The 19,493-nt window shown below is 52.6% G+C and overlaps 1 protein-coding gene across 1 annotated transcript in view; it reads left to right on the top strand.

Moving 5' to 3' along the window:
- Window positions 1-19,493, top strand: part of HIVEP3 (HIVEP zinc finger 3) — a 130,590-nt gene that overhangs the window by 68,582 nt on the left and 42,515 nt on the right. Inside the window, 3 exon segments of the mRNA XM_045548086.1 lie at window positions 828-2,954; window positions 2,956-6,432; window positions 10,751-10,896. Coding sequence (XP_045404042.1) covers window positions 1,359-2,954; window positions 2,956-6,432; window positions 10,751-10,896 — 5,219 coding nt within the window. The 5' untranslated portion in view covers window positions 828-1,358.

Here is a 19,493-nt window from a genome sequence, read left to right on the forward strand (position 1 = left end):
CCTGCACTGGGCAAGGATCCCCATCTTGAGCATCCCCGGGGCACCGAGTGGACAAGGAAAGGCTGCAAAGCTGGGAGAACCTTCCAGAATGATCCTCTTGGCAATTATTTGGATCAGGTGGTCATAGCTGTGATCAGTTGTGAGTCCCACAGGCTGTGGCAATGGTTTGCAGCTTTGCCATGAAAGCTGGAGAGTGGGCTAGCAGGAGGGCAGAAAGCATGAGTGATGTCCCTTGAGGACACTCGAGGAACCCAGGGCCAGAGAGGAATGCTAACCTGAGAATAATCCACCCCTTAGAAAACTCACCCCTGAATGACCCACAGGCACTTCTTCCTGCACCTGCTGCAGCGGCATCTACACCCCTCATCTCCGGACCCCACTGTGGCCCTGAGGCAGAGTTGTCATCGTTGGGGCAGGAGTTGTTATTATCCATTTTACAGATTAGGTAACTGAGGCTTAGAGGGCTCAAACCCATTCGGAGTGGATCACAGAAGAGAGATGGGAGCCCAGGCCTCGGGTTCCTACCTGCCCTGCAGCTCCCAGAGCCCCCCTGCCTTTGCCCACAATGCCCTACACAGCCCCAGGCCTCAGAAACACGTTGGCATTCAAGTCACCCATGCCAACTGGGAAGTGGGTGAGGGCAGGATGGTAGCAGGTGGGCACATGGGGTAGGGGGACCCGCGATTCTGGCTGTTTCCCTGGCTGAGCTCCAAGAGTCTCAGCCAGGTGAGACGTGGAGTCTCAGCACCCAGGCTGAGAACAACTCGCAGTAACTCTCTCTTCTCTTCTGTGTGTGTATTTCCTTGTGTGTGTCTTCTGTCGTGTAGAAGAGCGTGATCTCTCCTCCGAGGCCAGTGACCTTCAACACGGAACTAAAGGGGAAAAGAGGCCAGCACGGAGCCATCCCCAGCATCCAGCGTGGCATCTCTTGTGCCGGGACCAGGGATGACTGGGCCATGCACTCAGACATCGCCAACCTTCAACCGTTTGCATAGCACATGGGGGACTCGTGGGGGCCACCTGCCACTGCCAACTGAGACAATACAATGGCAATACTGACGTCCCTCATGACGTTTTCCCGACAGACATTCAGGCAGAAAGTGCTGGTGCATTTTCTGTCTGCAAAGTAGAGGGCCATACCTCACCAATATGAATAGCCTGGGCCCTGACGACCTGCTCTGAGTCCACGCACAGCCCGTGACACTTGCAAAAAACTCCCAAAGCCGTCTCGGATTTGGCTTCCACAGCTCTTGGCCAATGTGGCCAAAGCTGGACACCTCCTTGGGACACTTGGATTATTCATAAATGCAGCCTGCCCCGACTCTCCCTGAATAGCATCTGAAGTCTCTGGGAAGGTCATGGATCCTGAACAAAGCATCAAGGGTACCAAGAAGGCTGAGGGAAGTCCCCGGAAGCGGCTGACCAAAGGAGAGGCCATTCAGACCAGTGTTTCTTCCAGCGTCCCATACCCCAGCAGCAGCACAGCTCCCCCCCAAGAGAGCCCCCCACAAGAGCTCCTAGCCCCGCAGCCCTTCCCGGGCCCCTCATCAGTTCTTAGGGAAGGCGCTCAGGAGAAAACAGGACAGCAGCAGAAGCCCCCGAAGAGGCCCTCCATCGAAGCCTCCGTCCACATCTCGCAGCTTCCGCAGCACCCTCTGACACCAGCATTCATGTCACCTGGCAAACCCGAGCACCTCCTGGAGGGGTCCACGTGGCAGCTGGTCGACCCCATGCGGCCTGGACCCTCAGGCTCTTTCGTGGCCCCTGGGCTCCATCCCCAGAGCCAGCTCCTGCCATCCCATGCTTCCATCCTTCCCCCCGAGGACCTGCCTGGCATCCCCAAAATCTTTGTGCCTCGCCCCTCCCAGGTCTCCGTGAAGCCCGCAGAAGAGGCGCACAAGAAGGAGAGGAAACCGCAGAAGCCGGGCAAGTACATCTGCCAGTACTGCAGCCGGCCCTGTGCCAAGCCCAGCGTGCTGCAGAAGCACATACGCTCACACACGGGTGAGAGGCCCTACCCCTGCGGCCCCTGCGGCTTCTCCTTCAAGACCAAGAGTAACCTCTACAAGCACAGGAAGTCGCATGCCCACCGCATCAAAGCGGGCCTGGCCTCGGGCATGGGTGGCGAGATGTACCCCCCGGGGCTGGAGATGGAGAGGCTCCCCGGGGAAGAGTTTGAGGAGCCCACCGAGGGAGAAAGCACAGATTCGGAAGAGGAAACCAGTGCCACGTCCGGGCACCCCGCAGAGCTCTCCCCCAGGCCCAAGCAGGCCCTCCTGTCCAGCGGGCTGTACAGCTCCGGGAGCCACGGTTCCAGCCTCGAACGCTGTTCCTCGTCCCAGTCCACCTCGGCCCAGTCGCTCGAGGACCCCCCTCCATTTGTGGAACCCTCATCCGAGCATCCCCTGAGCCATAAACCTGAAGACACCCACACGATTAAGCAGAAGCTGGCCCTCCGCCTGAGCGAGAGGAAGAAGGTGATTGACGAGCAGGCCTTTCTGAGCCCAGGCAGCAAGGGCAGCACGGAGTCTGGGTATTTCTCCCGCTCTGAGAGCGCCGAGCAGCAGGTCAGCCCTCCAAACACCAACGCCAAGTCCTACGCCGAGATCATCTTCGGCAAGTGCGGGCGGATCGGGCAGCGGACTGCCATGCTGACAGCCACCTCCACCCAGCCCCTGCTGCCCCTGTCCACCGAAGACAAGCCCAGCCTGGTGCCTTTGTCTGTGCCCCGCACGCAGGTGATCGAGCACATCACGAAGCTCATCACCATCAACGAGGCCGTGGTGGACACCAGCGAGATAGACAGCGTGAAGCCAAGGCGGAGCTCACTGTCCAGGCGCAGCAGCATGGAGTCCCCCAAGGCCAGCCTCTACCGGGAGCCCCTGTCGTCCCACGGCGAGAAAACCAAGCCCGAACAATCACTGCTGAGCCTGCAGCACCCGCCCAGCACCGCCCCCCCCTGTGCCTCTGCTGAGAAGCCACTCAATGCCTTCTGCCGCCTGCACTATCAGTACCCCCCACCACACCTTCCGCGGTAGCTACTCCTTCGACGACCACATCACCGACTCCGATGCCCTGAGCCGCAGCAGTCAAGTGTTTACCTCCCACCCCCGGATGCTGAAGCGCCAGCCGGCCATTGAATTACCTTTGGGAGGAGAGTACAGCTCTGAGGAGGCTGGACCAAGTAGCAAAGACACGGCCTCCAAACCCTCAGACGAACCAGAACCCAAGGAAAGTGAACTTACCAAAAAGACCAAGAAGAGTTTGAAAACGAAAGGGGTGATCTATGAATGTAACATATGTGGTGCTCGGTATAAGAAAAGGGATAACTACGAAGCCCATAAAAAATACTACTGCTCGGAGCTTCAGATCACAAAGCCCATCTCTGCAGGTGCTCACGCATCTCCAGAAGCCGAAAAGAGTCAGGCTGAACATGAGCCGTGGTCCCAGATGATGCACTATAAACTGGGGACCACCTTAGAACTCACTCCGCTGAGGAAAAGGAGGAAAGAGAAGAGCCTGGGGGATGAGGAAGAGCCACCTGCCTTTGAGTCGACAAAAAGTCAGTTTGGCAGCCCCGGGCCATCCGATGCTGCTCGGAACCTTCCCCTGGAATCCACCAAGTCACCAGCAGAACCAAGTAAATCAGTGCCCTCCTTGGAGGGACCCACGGGCTTCCAGCCAAGGACTCCCAAGCTAGGGTCCGGCTCAGAATCAGGGAAGGAGAGGAGAGCAACGTCCAAAGAAATCTCTGTCATCCAGCACACCAGCTCCTTTGAGAAGTCCGACTCTCTCGAGCAGCCCAGTGGCTTGGAAGGGGAAGACAAACCTCTGACCCCGTTCCCATCGCCCCCGCCTGCCCCACATGGACGCTCAGCTCACTCCCTTCAGCCCAAGTTGGTCCGCCAGCCCAACATTCAAGTTCCTGAGATCCTGGTGACCGAGGAGCCTGACCGGCCGGACACAGAGCCTGAGCCTCCCCCTAAGGAACCCGAGAAGACAGAGGAGTTCCAGTGGCCCCAGCGTAGCCAGACACTTGCCCAGCTCCCGGCTGAGAAGCTGCCACCCAAGAAGAAGAGACTGCGCCTGGCAGAGATGGCCCAGTCGTCGGGGGAGTCCAGCTTCGAGTCCTCCGTGCCACTGTCTCGCAGCCCAAGCCAGGAGAGCAGCATCTCTCTGAGCGGGTCCAGCCGCTCAGCTTCCTTTGACAGGGACGACCACGGGAAAGCAGAGGCCCCCGGTCCCTCATCTGACATGCGCTCCAAACCCTTGGGCACCCACATGCTGACTGTCCCCAGCCACCACCCGCATGCCCGAGAGATGCGGAGGTCAGCCTCAGAGCAGAGCCCCAACGTTTCCCATTCTGCCCACATGACTGAGACACGCAGCAAATCCTTCGACTATGGCAGCTTGTCCTTGACAGGCCCTTCCGCAGGCCCTTCCGCACCAGCCCCCACGGCCCCACCAGCGCCAGTGGCCCCACCAGAGAGAAGAAAATGCTTTTTGGTGAGACAGGCCTCTCTGAGCAGGCCTCCAGAAACAGAGCCACCAGAGGCTACCCCCAAGGGAAGACAGGAGAGTGAGGAACCACTGCCTTCATCCAGCAAAGCTTCCGCCAAAAGCTCGTTGCCCCAGACTTCTGCAGCAGCCACCTCACTGGGTGGGCACCCAGGAGGCAAGAGCCAGGGGCAGGACAGACCCCCACTGGGGCCCACCACGCCCTACACAGAAGCACTGCAGGTGTTCCACCACCCCACAGCCCAGCCCCCACTGCATGAGAAGCCGTACCTGCCCCCACCTGTCTCCCTTTTCTCCTTCCAGCACCTCCTGCAGCACGAGCCAGGACAGTCCTCAGAATTTTTCTCCACCCAGGCCATGTCCAGCCTCCTATCCCCACCGTACTCTGTGCCCCCTCTTCCTCCCTCCTTATTTCAAGCCCCACCACTTCCTCTCCAACCTGCAGTTCTGCACCCAGGCCAACTGCATCTCCCCCAGATCATTCCTCACCCAGCCAGCATCCCCTTCCGGGAGCCCCCTTCTTTTCTACCCATGCCATACCCTGCCTCCTCAGCACTCTCTTCTGGATTTTTCCTGCCTCTGCAATCCCAGTTTGCGCTTCAGCTCCCTGGTGATGTGGAAAGCCATCTGCCCCAGATCAAAACCACCCTGGCCCCACTGGCAACAGGGAGTGCTGGTCTCTCCCCCAGCACAGAATACAGCAGTGACATCCGGCTACCCTCTGTTGCTCCCCCAGCTAGCTCCTCAGCTCCTACATCAGCCCCTCCACTGGCCCTGCCTGCCTGTCCAGACACCATGGTGTCCCTGGTTGTACCTGTCCGTGTTCAGACCAACATGCCGTCCTATGGAAGTGCAATGTATACCACCCTTTCCCAGATCTTGGTTACCCAATCCCAAGGAAGCTCAGCAACTGTGTCTTTTCCCAAGTTTGAGGAGCCCCCATCCAAAGGGAAGACTGTGTGTGGGGCAGATGTGCATGAGGTTGTGCCTGGACCATCTGGGTTAGGTGAAGAGCAAAGCAGAGCTTTCCCGACTCCATATCTGAGAGTGCCTGTGACATTACCTGAAAGAAAAGGCACCTCCCTCTCATCAGAGAGTGTCTTGAGCCTAGAGGGGTCTTCATCAACAGCAGGGGGAAGCAAACGTGTTCTTTCACCAGCTGGCAGCCTTGAACTTACCATGGAAACCCAACAGCAAAAAAGAGTGAAGGAGGAGGAGGCTGTCAAGGCAGATGAAAAACTTGAGCTAGTAAAACCATGCAGTGTGGTGCTTACCAGCACTGAGGATGGGAAGAGGCCAGAGAAATCCTTAGGCAGCCAGGCACAGAGCAGGAGAGAGCTAGAAGTGCTGTCCAGTCTGTCCTCGGATCCATCTGACCCAAAGGAAATTCCTCCCCTTCCTCACCCCACATTGCCCCATGGGACAGCCCCAGGCTCAGAAGCTTTGAAAGAATATGCCCAGCCATCTAGCAAACCTCACCGAAGAGGGTTGCCCCCACTGAGTGTGAAGAAAGAAGATTCCAAGGAACAACCTGACCTTCCTCCCCTGGCACCTTCCAGTTCTCTGCCTCTGTCAGAAATGTCCTCCAGACCAGCCAAGTTGCAAGAAGGTATGGACTCAAAGAAGGTACTGCAGTTCCCCAGCCTCCACACAACCACTAATGTCAGTTGGTGCTATTTAAACTACATTAAGCCAAATCACATCCAGCATGCAGATAGGAGGTCCTCTGTTTACGCTGGTTGGTGCATAAGTTTGTACAACCCCAACCTTCCGGGGGTTTCCACTAAAGCTGCTTTGTCCCTCCTGAGGTCTAAGCAGAAAGTGAGCAAAGAGACATACACCATGGCCACAGCTCCGCATCCTGAGGCAGGAAGGCTTGTGCCATCCAGCTCCCGCAAGCCCCGCATGACAGAGGTAAGTTCAGCCTTGTTTTTCTTCTCACCACTGATTTTTAAAGTCCTTGCTGAGCTTTTAAGGCCACATTCTCCTTAGGTTCCATGTGCAGAACTAGAACCAAATGAGTGGGCATATTTCCCCTCCGGGAGCTGTAACTAGTCACATTACAAGGAAACATGTTTATTGGTTTTCTTTGTCAGTGTCTCCCTCACATCATTGGAATAGATATATTTCAATAAATTTACCTATAAAGTGATCCTGCTTTCCCATGAGCTTCCATATAAAATCAAAAATACAATTTCATCAAGAATAAAAGCAATTCTCCAAAAGACTGAGTTGGAAAAGCTGGCCAACAGGAATGCCTGTAGCTATTTTAGAACTTTATAATACTCCTTCAGTTAAAATATCATTATTTCAACTTCTCCCTTGTCTTGCTAGTCTTTTCCTGTTTTTCTTATTCCCTACACCTACTGTTTCCATTCTCTAGTGCCACTTGAAATCTTCTCATTTTCAGATATTCTAGAATTGGACACAACTCCTGAAATATTCCTTCTTTCTTCTCTGTGAGTAGGATATCATATAGAAAGCTGAGCTGCAGTATCCCCCTTTACTAGTAAATGGAAATATCACTCACAGTTTGACCCATCTGTGCTGTGTAGTAGCACTAGGCCCTCACTAAAGGCTTGTACTTACTCCTTCATTGCCTCTGACCTGAGGCTACATTAGAAGGTGTAAAATGAACTGGTCCCATGCAAGTTCAGTAAGTTTGAAATTCGATAATTCCCAATTTGCTTCAGACAAAAGACACCTCCATACACTGACAAGGCCAGCCTAGGGACTCAGGGCATGATGTGATATGCTGATTTGGCATTTGTGGAATAACAGTTGGTCTTATTTATTGAGCAGCCTCACTGTGCCAAGCACCATGCTGGACCCTTGAATCCAGTCATTGCTGTGAGGTAGCATTACCATCTCCATTCTATAGATGAGGGAACTGAGGGTCAGAGACTAAGAGAAGTCAAGGTCACATGGAAAATGTTTGGCACACCCAGAATTTGAACCCAGACCTCTCCAACTCCAAAGACTCTATTTTCTCCTTTTAATTATTTGAGGAGAGAAAACCTTAAAAGATGATTTCAAATTTAAACATGTTCATTAGTGTGTCTTCAGACCAGATGCTTTGACAAAATCTGCTATACATCCCTAACCTAAACTCATATTGCAGAAAAGTGAGCAAAACTGTATTCTATAACTTCCCATACATCCATATGTTCCTCTTTTATCATTGAGTGAATATCGTACATTGAATTTGTTCTTAGCTTGGCTAGATATTGTTCACAGAACTGCTTTTCAAATTTATTCTCTAGATGTCTTTGTCAGTCTACAGATGTCCCTAACCAAGATTTCCACTTTGCCATAAACATCCCACTGATTTTCTCTCCAGTGTCTCTTACTAGCTGTGGCCCCTCCCAAGATGCTGTTGTAATTACATTCATACTTATAACTTTTTGGGTACCTACTGTGTGCCAGGTACCATGCTAAACTTTACTTTTATCCTCACAACCACCTTGAAACTTAGGAGGCGATATCACCATTTTTGGATGAGGCAACCAAAACACGAAGACCTTAAGTAAGTTGCACACAGCCGCATGCTAAATGGCACAGCCTGGATTCAAAATCAGATCTCACTCCAAAGCCCTTTTGGATGATCTAGGCTGCCTCTATTTTCTAATGATTGAAAATTGCATGGTGCACTTAAGAAAAAGGAAGGATTAATTTGGTTTAATTTGGATTTGGCAATTATTTGTTTATAATGAATCTTTCTTAAAATAAGCTAAAACCTGCAAACTTTTTCTTGGAATATTCTGTTTGGTTCACTGGCACGTTTCCTGCCAGAAGTGCAACAATCTGGTATGTTAACATAACTGCATGGTCTATGAGTTGAGGCCTTTGCACAACTACCCCTCTCTCTATGGCCTCTGCTTACATATCTGAAGTGATGGGAAGCTCACCACCTCCTGGTACAGCCCAAACCATCTTTGGATAGTGCTTGAAGAAAGTTCTTTATTGTACTGAGGTGACATTTGTTATCTTGTGGCTTCCATTCTCTGTTAGCAGGTCTGAAAGGGTCCTTTAGCCTATTGTAGCATTTTGAACCTCTTCCTAACCATTTTCCTGAAGGTCTAGGCCACCCTATCACATTTGAGTTTGTTTGTAGATTTTTTTTTCTGTGTACAATCCTGGGAGAAACCCAAGCTTGTTTAAGAGTCTACTTTGCAGCCACATTCCCCAAGCTTCTTTCTTTTTTTCTCCTTGGGGATCATTTGGACAACCACATAGCACTGTAACAAAGAGCTTAAGAGCAAGGATTGAGGCACCAAGTTGCCCAGATTTAAATCTCACTATCTCACCTACTAGCTGTGTGACCTTGAGCCAGTACCTTAACCTCTCTGTGCCTTGGTTTCTTCATCTGTAAAATAGAGATGATAATAATAATACCTAGCTTATAGGACTGTGGAGATAATTAAATGAGTTAAAATATGCAAAGCATGCTTAGAACAGTGCTTGGCCTATTGGTACTCCATAAATGTTTTCAGCTATACTTATTCATATTATTAGCATTAAAAGCCACAGTGGATTCCTGGTCTCCTGAGCAATTCCAACACTATTTCCTGGTAGAGTCGTGCATTGCCACCCAAAGCAGCCTCCTGCAGCTTAGCCAAGACATCACAGCTAGCCATGAGGGAGAAGCAGTTCCTTTGCCTGTGGGAGGCCCCTGGGTCATTCCATGGATGGTTTAGAAGATCGCAGGCCAGGGTGGGAGCGGACCCAGTGTGCTCTGGAAACCCACAGACATTGCAGAAAATCAGCTACCTCTGCCAGAGCAGCAGTCCAAATTCTTGCTTGGCTTCCACTCCCCACTTCCAACTCTGAAGAGATTAGTTGGGGGTCACTGAGTCATAGAAATTGGTCCTGGAATGGACCCTCAAGGTGGTCTAAACCCCCTCACACTCTGAGGCCCAGAGGGGTGACTCAGCACGCAGTGGCGTATCTGGTGCTAGAACTCGGGTTCCCTGATTCCCAACCAGGTGCCTTTCTGCCTAGCCCCACCCTGTCCTTGTAGGGGCAGAGGTGGTGGCTGGCATGGGGAGTGAAGTTCTTAGATTGTCCCAGCGGCAGGAAACATGGTTGCTCCCCCCACTGGCTGGAAACAGCATGGCTTCTCATGACCTCAATGACAGTGGCATGAAGTAGGAGGAGACTCTCACTCCTGGCACTGCTGGCCCCAAACCCCAGCCCAGCATCACCGTTCCCTGCACGATAGTGTACCCACCCCCTGCCACCACTGGAGGGTTTAGAGCAGCAGTCCCCAACCTTTCTGGCACCAGGGACTGGTTTCATGGAAGGCAATTTTTTCACAGAAGTGGGGTGTGGCACTCAGGTGGTGATGTGAGCAATGGGGAGTGGCTGTAAATACTCTCGCTTGCCCACTGCTCACCTCCTGCTGTGCAGACCCCCCAGTTCCTAAGTTTCATGGAAGACAATTTTTCCATGGACCAGGGGTGGGGGCAGCAGCAGAGCTCTGCATCCCAGTCCCTAACAGGGTGTTGGGTACCACAGGTTTAGAGGACATGTTCTTGGGATAATGGGAGATGTCAGGAAGCACAAGGTCAGTGCCAGCCTCCCCATGAAGCCAGCTGGCCATGGAGGCCCATAGCTCTGTGGGTATCCTTAGACCACAGCCCAGAGCCCACACCGCCTCCCTGTGCCTGTCTCCAGGGTCCTGTTGTTCAGGGCCCTCGGCCAGCCACCCGGCCTCTAGTACTAGCTCAGGGGGGCCAGGCTCCTGGAAGCAGGAGACCTGTGCTCTGCTCCCAGCACTGCCCTTAACTTGCTGGGTGACCTTGGCTTTCTGATCCACAAACAAGAATTAGACCAGTTAATCTCCAAAGGCAGGACGGAGTCTTCGTTTGTTTGTTCCACATTCTTTACGCATCTTCTCTGAGACAGGCCCCCAGATTCGTGTGAAAGACAGATAGCAAACACAGGTCTTGCGGGGAGGTAAACTCGAAAGTGCTTTGACACCAGCTAACCATCGGGCCTTGGATAAGGGCCTTCTCTCTGGGAATCAGTTTCCTTAACTCTGCAAAGTGGGGCTCATTGCACCCCTTCACAGAGGACTTGAAGACTGAGGGGGTGTGTGTGTGTGTGTGTGTGTGTGTGTGTGTGTGTGTGTGTGTGTGGTGCCACGGAAGGCACCTTTGTTATCACCACGTGCCTGACTGCGGATGAAAATTTAACCCGCAATGATTTTGTCATTCCCGCGGTGGGCCAGGTTCACCTCCCTTCGCTGGTTTCCCCGGAAGGCCAGAAAGATCTAGCTAGAGTGGAGAAGGAAGAAGAGAGGAGAGGGGAGCCGGAGGAGGACGCTCCTGCCTCCCAGAGAGGGGAGCCGGCGAGGATCAAAATCTTCGAAGGAGGGTAAGGAGCATGTTTGCTTTCCACAGTCTGTTTCCGTAGAGTAAGAGCCGGCGCCCGTCTGTGTTCCGCGGCAGTGAGCGTCACTGGGCAGGGCTGTGCCCGCAGGCGCCCTGGGGCCCTGGCCGTGCTCTCGGCAGACACCGCCCTGGTGGGGCTCTCAGGCCCGTCTGTTTAAGGACGCTCGGGGCCTCCGTGGTGGGGATGGGCGATGCTGGGTATGTGTCGAGGATGCGAAGAGGTGGCATGTGTTCCCGAAAAGTCACCTCCCGCGGCCCTCTTGGCATCCTGGTTTCCCACGGAGCACTCGGGCTCTGCCGACTAGGCTGTTCGCAGGGCTGATCGCACACTGCATGCACCGACTGTTTACACTGGTCCCCGTTCCGACTGGCTGGGACCCAGGGCTCATGGGGTGAATGGTCTGAGTATCGCCCCTAGTTATTTACCTGTGATGCTTGTCTTTGGGAACCTAATGATCTAAACGTCTCAGAACTCACACCTTTGGGGACCCTCTGGGCTGGAGAAGCAGGCCTCGTTTCAGACGTGCTTTGTGGAAGTTTTGTGCCAGCTGTGTTCTGTGTGGCCATGTGTTTGCTCCCTGGGATTTGGGTGTGTGTGAGCAGGTCCCGTGGCGTCTGTCTCAGGGTCCTGTGTCTGTGTCCCTGGTGTGATCAGGGTGGCCGTGATTCTGAAGGACAACGACCTGGAGGAAAACTGACCTCCGGAAGAGGACAGTCCACATGCGCCTCGGCCAACATGGGCTGTCACGAAGGCCTCTGATTCTCCAGCACGTGCCAGCGCCTAACTCACAGGGTCTGAGAGGGAGGTGTGGGTGAGCAGAGATGGCCACACTCCCCAGGGCCACCAGTGGGCACCCTCTGGTGGCACTGACCAGCAAGGGCTCTCAGAAAAGAGGGTGTCTGCAAATGTGGGAGCAGGGTTGTCACAGTGACGGGGAGGGTGTCAGGGTGGCAAATAGCCCTGAAACATGCTCCCCTGAAGACCAGTAGCGGCTCCGTTGAAAAACACTGGACCAAAGCTCGTTCAGAATGCTAACCTCTTTCCATTTGGGGCTGGGCAGTTTCCTCTCCTGCTGTTTGGTTAGAGCGCCCTCGTGTGTCTCCGGGTTTTCTTACCATTGGGTCCTTTAAGGCCACACAGAGATGCTTGATCCCAGGATTGATGCGTCTGGTCACAGCGACTGGCCCCTTTCGCTCTCGCTTGCAAGGCTGTATAGGGGACTCCGAGGGCTGCAGAGTGCCAGCTGATGGCCGAGGAGCTTGCCCCTTGGCAGCCTTCCGTGTGCAGGGAGAGGTTTGCACCGCCAGCCTGGGCCCCGGTTCCCTGAGACCGCCTCCTGCAGCCCTCGCTCCCTGGGGAAGCCTGGGCCTCAGAGGGGCGGCTGGCAGGAGCCTCCCCCGTCCAGCTACCCGCCGGGCATCTCTGCCTGTGAGGTCTGCCTGCAGCTGAGAGGGGACAGATGACCCCTGCCTCTCGCTCCTCCTCCACCGTCCCTTCCATGTCTGTTTCAGAACCTCCCTCTAACCAGGTTCTGTCATCCCTGCCCCCAACAGCTGTCCCATTTACCTCTGTTCCCCCTAAGACCAGCCCCCACCTCTCAACTCTCAGTTTCCTTATCTGTAAAAGGGGGATAAGAACATATGCTGTGGGGTTTTCAGAGGACCCTGTGTGACCGGGGTAACAGCTGTGGTTCGTAGGTGCTCAACAAATGGACATCGGTGCGTTTTATCACTGGTACAGTCATACCTTTTATGTCCCTCCACGAGAATCTCATTTTGTTCCTTTGGCTGTGGAAAATACCCTTTCTTTGAACTTGTCACATCCAATTTGAGCACATAGGTGGTTTGTGTAGTGTCGCCGGTCAGATGCTTTCCTCCCCAGCCTGGCTGTCCCATCTGGGCCCCCACTGTGCCTGCCCCCCACCCTCGCTCCTTGAGATCCCTGTACATTCATGGTTCTCTCCCGGCTGGTGTCATCCCCAGGGGGTGTTTGGAAATAGAGGAGGAAGGGGGGGCATTAGGGCTGCCAAATAACTGGGGACCCCTCCGCATTTCAGGGATAGGGCCAGGGATGCCGACCGGCCACTCAACAAACCGTATAATCACTTGTCCCCCCAACTTGCCAAGGGTGCCCCCCTAGCCTGAAATACTGCCTAGATAGATGCTCAGGCTGCTCAGGAATAGATCCATCAGTGGGCACACCAGGGTTTTGCCTTAGACTCAGTTCTTCCTGTTACTTTTGTCTTTCTTTTTTAACACAATGAACATTTCAGTTTCACTCCAGTACATGTTTGAGAAGGGTCTGCAATGGACTCTGTTCCTCGGATCCACTGAGGGATCCAGGCCCAAGGAGGCCAAGAGGAGAAGGAGGAGAGAGAGGAGAATTGTACACTGGCTCTTAAGGCTTCTGCCCCAAAAGCCTCTGCTCACGGTTATTGGCCAGAGCAAGTCACACGGCCTCACCTAACTCCACAGGAGTAGGGCAGTGCAGTCCTGCCTTGTGCTTGGGAGACCCGGAAATATTTGGTAGGTAGTGCTAGTGACTGCTCCGGTGGGTTTCATGTTCATCTGCTGTGTTTGCTCAACACCGTTTTCGAGATGTATCCATGTTGATGCACATAGATCTAGTTCGTAATGATGCTTCAACAAGCCAGAGGCAAAAGAGTAGATGCTGTGTGAGTCCAACATCTGGGTCTTTTTGTCACTAGTTAATCCCTCCTTACTCTTTTTCTAAATATCCAGTCCGTGAATGATCAATTCACCAATCCATCAGGGAGGATCTATTTAATCAGTGCTGTATGGATGCTCTGTACCAGAAGATACAGTGACCCAAAGGGGTTAGCTCTCATCCTGCCCTCGAGGTGCTTGGGGACTGTGCCAAGGCCACAACACAAGGCCCAGTGCTGAGATGGGAACAGCCAGGGCTGAGAATGTCACAGCTGTGGAGGGATGCCTGGGGGCCGGAGTAGCCAGAGAGGGCTTGCTGGAGGGGGTGGAGCCAGGCCTGGAAGGGCAGGTGGGACTCAGACCGGTGGACAGGGAGGGTAGGTTGGTCAGCAGTCTTGGTGTGGTGGCAACTCAGGTACCCGGTCACTGGGACTCATTTCTTCTTGCCTCGAGCATTCTCCCTTGCTAATGTCATCTGTTTCCTTGGCTTCAAACCTCACCACTGTGCGGTGGCTACACGTGGGTCTCCAGCTAGGCCCTCACTCCTGAGCTGCAGACCTTTGGTTTTGATGCTCCTGGGCCTGTGGCACCTCAAACTCAGCATGTGCCAGCCCAGCCCTCCACTTCACCACAGCCTCTCCTTCCACATCTGCATCTCAGATGACCTCTCGAGCCCATCGACTCAAAACCTTAGCGTCGTCTTGGACACCTTCTGCCCCCTCCCAAACAGTCCCCAAAGTCTGGTGTCCACACGAAGTAGTCAGTGACCCGACCTGACATGATCTCTCTTTGCTCCCTTGGCCACCACGCTGGCTGCCTTCTCTCCTGGCCTTCAGTGTCGGTGCCACTGGGCATCCTTAAAGGTGGTTCTGCCTCCACTCCAGAGCCTTCTGTGGCTGCCTTACCTGCAGGATCCAGTTTAAACTCAGCCTTCCAGTCCTGGCCCCACAGCCTGGCCCGCTCCTGTTGGACCTCACCTTCTGCTGCCCCTGGGCCAGCAAGGGGTCTCAGAGGGCCAGGACTCCACCCCCCTCCCCTAACCATCCTCCCAGAACCCCCCACACTGGAGTTCTCTGTGTTACTTCTGTCATAACACTGGTGCTAAAATCCATTCCTGTCTCTCCCGAGACCCTTCTTGACTCCGGTCCTTGTGCAATGCTCTGCACACACTAGGCGCTGACCCCTATGTATTGCATGGATTTCCTGGCACAAGGTCCCCTCTGCATTCCCCATCACGTCCACACCTGAACAAGGCCTGCGTTTCCCAGGCAGCGACTGGGAGTGCCCACCAGGAATGAGCTGGCTCCTCACCCAGCACCCTTGCATCCGCCTTGAGGTTTAGAAGGACTCTTTTGTTAAGCAGTGTTGTTTTCACACATACAAAGTTATATTGTTCCTTGAGGGTAATGACTGTATTGTCCTAGCTCGAGTTCACTTGTTGCAAGGAAAGCTGGGAACTCCTTGCAGGGCGCTGGCTGGCGTGGACAAGGAAGAGATTGGAATTGACAGGAGCTACTGGCTGCTGAAAGTGGTCGCGCAAGCCCAGTGGGGGCGGGTTGTCGGTGCTTAGGTCTGAGGGGAAGGATGAGATCAGACAGTACGATCCGGGGAGGCCAGGCCCAGCTGGTCGGGGTACTCAGAAAGGTGGCCATGGGCAGGGGAAGGGGTGGCTCGGGTTTAGAGGGGCAGCCGCGCCTCAGCTGGGAACTGGAGTGCAGGGCAGTCGGGCAGACGCCCAGCTGCCGGCTGGGCCGGTGAGGGTGGGGTAGGGTGACTCACGGGCATGCAGTTGCCCAGGGCTGCCCCTGGCCAGACCCTGCCCACTGCAGACTCAGCCGCCGCACCCCCTGTGGGCGGGCACTGGGTCCCACCCCCTCACCACCCCAGTGCCCTCTCCTGGACCATGCAGAGCAGCACACTCACGCTTAAGGTTTCCACCTTAACAACGCTCCTGTGACTGAAGGACCATATTGCCAGATTCTTCTGTTCCCTTAAAGAAAAATTCATAAGGAGTCGACTGTGCTGCTCACGCCTGTCTTTCCTCCCATCCTGCCGGTCCAGTGTGGCCTCCTCACACCTCAGAAGCTGCTCTTGTCCAGGGCAGCGGTGGCCTCTGCCTTGCAGGAGCCAGAGGTCACTTCTCACTTCTCTTCTTTCCTGACCTGCTGTCAGCATTTGACACAGTCGGCCCCTCACTCAACTCACACCACTTGGTTTCCAGGACACTGTCTTCCTTGGCCTTCCCCCTCCCGGGCCGGCTGCGCTTTCTCGTGGCCTTTGGTGATTCCTGTCATCTCCCGGTCTCTGGACACTGTGGCCCCACGGGGCTCAGCCCTGGGCTCCCCTCCCTCCTCCTCTAAACTCACCCCCAAGGTGACCTGCGCTCCATCTACAGGCCGATGACCCAGACTCCTCTCTCCATGGACGTCAGCCCCGAGCTCTGTGTCACGTCCCGTGTCCAGCTATGTGTGACACTCATCCTTAGTGCACCGCACATGGCATGCCGAAGAACTGTGACTCAGGATTCTTTGATACTCCTTAAAGAACTTACTTTAAAAGTTTACTTAATTCAGTATTGCTGCATTTGAAAGTATTATATTTTTAACAATTGTACTTTTCTATCTCATGTATTTTCATTAGCTGAATTTATTTTTATTCAAGTCTTAAGAGTTCATACAGTGTACCCAGCACGTGTTGTTCGATGCTGTAGCCATATTTTCAAAAGTGTGTGCGCACATGTGTGTGTTTCATGGAATAGTAGCTTGGAGAGAATAATTTTAATTTTAAAAAATTTAAGGATCGTTTTATTTTCTAACAATTTTTCACAAATCCATTTCTTCTTGGACTTTGAAACCCAGAAGCATAACAGATTTTTCAGCCTGAATGTCTGCTCTGCCTAGTCCCATCTTGTGGCAACTTCAGATTTAAAATTATGTCTTGGGGGATATTTGTTACCTCTGTGTATTTGTTGGGGAGTGAATTGATTAAACTATGAATTAAATACATAGTAATGAGTTGGAGACTTTTGGATGGGTGTAAAAAATAAACTTTTCAGTAAACCACTCTAAAAAGCCAAACTGGAAAAAAAGCTATGTACCACAGAAGGGTTGGGAGTGTGGAGGCTGGGAAATGTCACCCCACACTTGCTACATGCTGCATGTCTCTTTAGAAGTCTTTTTTTTTTTTTTGAGACAGAATCTCTCCATCGCCCAGGTTAGAGTACAGTGGTGTCATCATAGCTCACTGCAACCTCAAACTCCTTGGCTCAGGAATCCTCCTGCCTCAGCCTCCTGAGCAGCTGGGACTATAAGTGTGCACCACAACACCTGGCTAATTTTTTCTCTTATTAGTAAAGACGGGGTCTTGCTCTTGCTCAGGCTGGTCTTGAACTCCTGGCCTCAAGTGATCCTCCCACCTTGACCTCACAGAGTGCTGGGATTACAGGCATGAGCCACCACACCTGGCCTCTTTGGAAGTCTTTTAAGTGGTCAAAGTGGAGGAAAGGCATCTTTTGAAGAGGAGAAGCAAAATCACTCATTCAGTTAAGCAAGATGAACACTGGGCACAGGCAATTTCATTTTGTAGAAATTGGCCTACAGCCACTCTCTCTCACATCCGTCATCAAATCCTGTCAACTTGGGCCTGAACCATATCTGGAATCTGTCCATTTTTTCCCCACCCCTGGATCAAGCCACTGGCAGCTCTCAACTGCAGGACCAGAGTGTCCCCCTACAATTTCCTGCTCCCATTTTTCCCACTACAATGTGTTCTCAGCCCAACAACCAGCAATCCTGTTAATGTCTTCACACTCCATCACTCCTGCTCTGTGCCCTCCGAAGCCCTTGTGGGGCCTGCATGTGCTGGCCCCAGCTCCTCCCTAACCCCTCCCTAACCGGCTCTCCCCATGCTCCCCAGGCCCCAGCCAGTGGTCTCCTTGCTCTTTGTCAGACACGCTTCTGCCTCAGGGCCTTTGCACTTGCTGTGTGCTCTGCCTGGGGCACTTTTGCCAGAGCATCCCATGACTCCTCACTTTCCAAAGTCACCCTCGGTGAAGCCTTCCCAAACCACCCGCTATGAACTCGCGCCCTGCTCTGGCATTCCTTATCCCTTTCCCTTCCCTGCTTTATTTTTCTCCATATATTTACTAGTGTGTTTCTCTTTCTTCTACCAAGACCATTAGTGCTGTGAGAGGGTAGGGACTGTATTTCATTCATCGCTGTATCCCCAGTGCTGAGAATAGTGCCCCGCACACAGGCAGTGCCAGAGAGAATGTTTATTCAATGAAGGATTCTTCCTCCAACATGGGGAGAGGGCGGGTCCCTGAGCTCAGCAGCTCTTAGACTCTGAGAGCCAGACTGAGGCTCTGGGTAGCAGGAAGGGGCAAGGACACAGACACGGCCAACTTGGGTCAGGCAAGACCCATGCATCAGCCTGAAATCAGGCTCGGGCTGGGGGAGGTGATGCCAGGTGGTCTCCACTGCAGGGTGGGCATCTGAGGTGGGCGCCGAGGGCTCTTGCTTGCTCACCATTCTTTTAAAAAAAAAAATTTCTTGCCGGGCACGGTGGCTCACGCCTGTAATCCTAGCAGTCTGGGAGGCTGAGGCGTGTGGATCGTTTGAGCTCAGGAGTTCGAGACCGGCCTGAGCAAGAGCGAGACCCCGTCTCTACTAGAAATTATATGGACAGCTAAAAAAAATATATATATATATATATATATATATAATTAGCTGGGCATGGTGGCACATGCCTGTAGTCCCAGCTACTCAGGAGGCTGAGGCAGGAGGATTGCTTGAGCCCAGGAGTTTGAGGTTGCTGTGAGCTAGGCTGATGCCACGGCACTCTAACCCTGGCAACAGAGTGAGACTCTGTCTCAAAAAAAAAAAAAAATTTTTTCTTTTTAATTATTATGGGTTTATAATAGTGGTATGTGTTTATAGCAAACATGTGATATTTTGATACAGGCATATAATGTGTATTAATCAGTCAGGATAACTTGATTATCTGTCACCTCAGGCATTTATCATTTCCTTGTATTAGGAACATTCCAGTTCCACTCTCACAGTTATTTTAACATATACCCTAACTTCTTGTTGATTATAGTCACGTTGTTGTGCTATCAAATATTGTTCATTCTGTCTAACTAACTATATTTTTGCACCCATTAGCCATCCTCACTTTATCCCCTGCTCCCTGCTACCCTTCCCAGCCTCTGGTAACCATCATTCTACTCCCTGTTTCCGTGAGATCAATTGTTTTTATATTTATCTCCCACATGAGTGAGAACATGTGAGATTTGCCTTTCTGTGTTTGGCTTATTTGACTCTACATGATGTTCTCCAGTTCCGTCCATGTTGTTACAAATGGCAGGATTTCGTTCTTTTTTATGATTCTATAATATTCCATTGTGTATATGTACCACAATTTCTTTATCCATTCATCTGTTAATGGGCACTTAGGTAGATTCCAAATCTTGGCCATTGTTGAATAGTGCAGCAATAAACATGAGAGTGCAGCTATGTTTTCAATATACTAACTTCCTTTCTTTTGGATATATACCCAGCAGTGGGATTGCTGAGTCACATGGTAGTTCTATTTTCAGTTTTTTTCCATACTGTTCTCCATAATGATTGTACTAATTTAAATTCCCACCAACAGTGTACGAGGGTTCCCCTTTCTCCACATCCTCACCAGCATTCATTATTACAATACCTGTCTTTTTAATTAAAGCCATTTTAACCGGGGTGAGATAATATCTCAGCAGAGTGTGACGTCCTAAGAGGCAAGAGCAAGGAGTATGCAAGGTGGGCGCACGAGCTGGGGGAGGGCCCTGTGGGGGTCACTGGTGACTTTGATGAGAGCTGTTTCCAGGATGATGGAATTGCGAAGGCATGGGCTGAAAGGAGGCAAGGAGGT

This window comes from Lemur catta, chromosome 3, assembly GCF_020740605.2.
Source record: "Lemur catta isolate mLemCat1 chromosome 3, mLemCat1.pri, whole genome shotgun sequence".
Taxonomy (NCBI): Eukaryota; Metazoa; Chordata; class Mammalia; order Primates; family Lemuridae; genus Lemur; species Lemur catta.